Source organism: Charadrius vociferus, unplaced genomic scaffold, assembly GCF_000708025.1.
Source record: "Charadrius vociferus isolate BGI_N301 unplaced genomic scaffold, ASM70802v2 scaffold23, whole genome shotgun sequence".
NCBI classification, from domain to species: Eukaryota; Metazoa; Chordata; class Aves; order Charadriiformes; family Charadriidae; genus Charadrius; species Charadrius vociferus.
Genome location: NW_009647676.1, coordinates 488691 through 490528, shown reverse-complemented (window position 1 = coordinate 490528; position 1838 = coordinate 488691). Strand labels below are relative to the sequence as shown.

Genomic DNA, 1838 nt, shown 5'->3' with positions numbered 1-1838 from the left:
TTGTCTTCCAGGGGGAACATTGCTTGGGGACTGGCTGGACATTGGTCTGCTTTTGGGAGGTGATGAGTGATCACCTTTGCATCACTTGTTGTTGGTTTTTGTTGTCATTTTTTGTCTCTTTCCATCACTTAATCAACTGTCTTAATCTTAAGCCATAAGCTTTCTTGCTTTTGCTCTCCCTATGTTCTCTCCCATCCCACTGAGGGTTGGTTGAGGAGTAAGCAAGGGGTTGTGTGGGTGCTCAGCACCTGGCTGGGGTCAGCCCACTACAGACACCACCCTAAAAAATCTAGTCTTTTGGACACCTTTATCCCTCTTCATTGCAGCATTTTTGTCTCAAGAAGCTACTGATTAAAATAATACAATCACAAAATCCAACATAGAAAATCTCTCTCTCCTGCTATTTGGTCAAATCAGCCCATTTTCCTGTAGTTTTGGTCTCACAACATTAAACCATTTGTGAAATGGAGACATCAGTTACTTGAGGTGGAAAGCTTGCATAAATTTTACTGACATTGCATTGCAACTGGCTTGGTCTATCACAGCGAAACATTTCTAGGAAGTACTTACGCATTTCTGCAAACAGCTGCCTTCTTTCTGCCATGGTATTTCCTCTTTTCCCACAATCTTCAATCATTCTGGAAGACAAAACCATGTGAAAATACTGAGTATTATTCCCAGACTGAACATACGTACATAAGCATCCATAATCAATCCCAGAGAACCTTTGAGGTTGACTGGTGCTCCACGTGTACCCAATGCCTTTTGCCAGCCTCTCTGTGGCATGCTTTGCTGAGAAGCTGGTCCCCAAATTGTCCTCCATTCCCTAGACTCTGCTTTCAAGCATTTGTTTTCCCCCCTTCTCTTTCCCAAAGGCAATGTTCAGTTTTTCTGCTTGATGTAACTAACTGACTTACATAACACAAGCTCTGAAATTCATTTTAGCTTCTCTTAAATAAGGAATCTTCAGTTTAAATTATGTAAGAGAGAAGAAATCATAAAAGATTTGGATATTATTTTATAGTTCAGAAAATGCCTTTCTAGCCAGTTCTGGGTGGAGGAGACAAAAAAAAATAACACAACAGCACCTAAATCTCTACTCCATAACATAATACCCTCTATTTACTCAAGCAAACACACTCGAAATACTCATTCAAATTCAAGACAGTACGTCTCTGATTAAATGAGTTCTAGTAAAAGGCTCAAAAGTAAGAATATATTTTCCTTCCGTTCTCAGATATAAAAATCTTCAGAATATTTCGAAGAGTGCTACTGCTGGATTGAGCATAGAGAAGAGAGACAGCTTCCCTCGGAGCCAGCATTCAAACCATAAAAGACTAAAGCCTTCCGAGTGAAGATAAACATCTTTAGCAGCACTCGAAAAATGAAACCAGTGTCAGCATCACCACTTCCTATGGGTAATTATTCTAGCAAACCAATATCCTTTCCTCCCTGCCAAGTCTGGTTAGGGCTTCTGACCTGCACTGTAATCTACATCCTTGTCTCAACTAGACTGTGTAAAATAACATTGGACCACCTGGGACATAAAGGAGATGCTCTGTAGAGTCCTGCAATCCAAAATATTCCACTGCATCCCATGGCAAACCCACATATGTATATAACAGCAAGGACAAAAGTACTGGATGCTGAAGCCTACCATCACCAAAGAATTCAGGATAGAAAACCAGTTTCCTTTTATTTCGCAGAGTAATAAAGTCAATCACATAAGAGGTGTTTTGTAGTGTGGATTTCTTTTTCCTTCCAAAATGCACTGTTCAAAGGAAGTGGTGGTACATTATAACCGCCTTTTCCAAATAGCCTATTCAGTTCTCAGAGTA

The 1838-nt window shown here is 40.2% G+C and overlaps 1 protein-coding gene across 3 annotated transcripts in view; it reads right to left on the bottom strand.

Moving 5' to 3' along the window:
- The window catches only part of DTNA (dystrobrevin, alpha), a 96672-nt gene extending 95849 nt beyond the window's left edge, over nt 1-823 (bottom strand). Inside the window, exons 1-2 of one of the 3 annotated variants that reach the window (XM_009881114.1) lie at nt 726-823; nt 571-638 (exon numbers count right to left, since the gene is read on the bottom strand). In XM_009881114.1, the coding sequence (XP_009879416.1) occupies nt 571-638; nt 726-823 (166 nt within the window). Of the gene's footprint in view, nt 1-570; nt 656-725 lie in introns of those variants that run through there. The other 2 variants (XM_009881113.1, XM_009881115.1) reach the window with 2 other exon arrangements.
- Nucleotides 824-1838: the final 1015 nt, after the last annotated feature.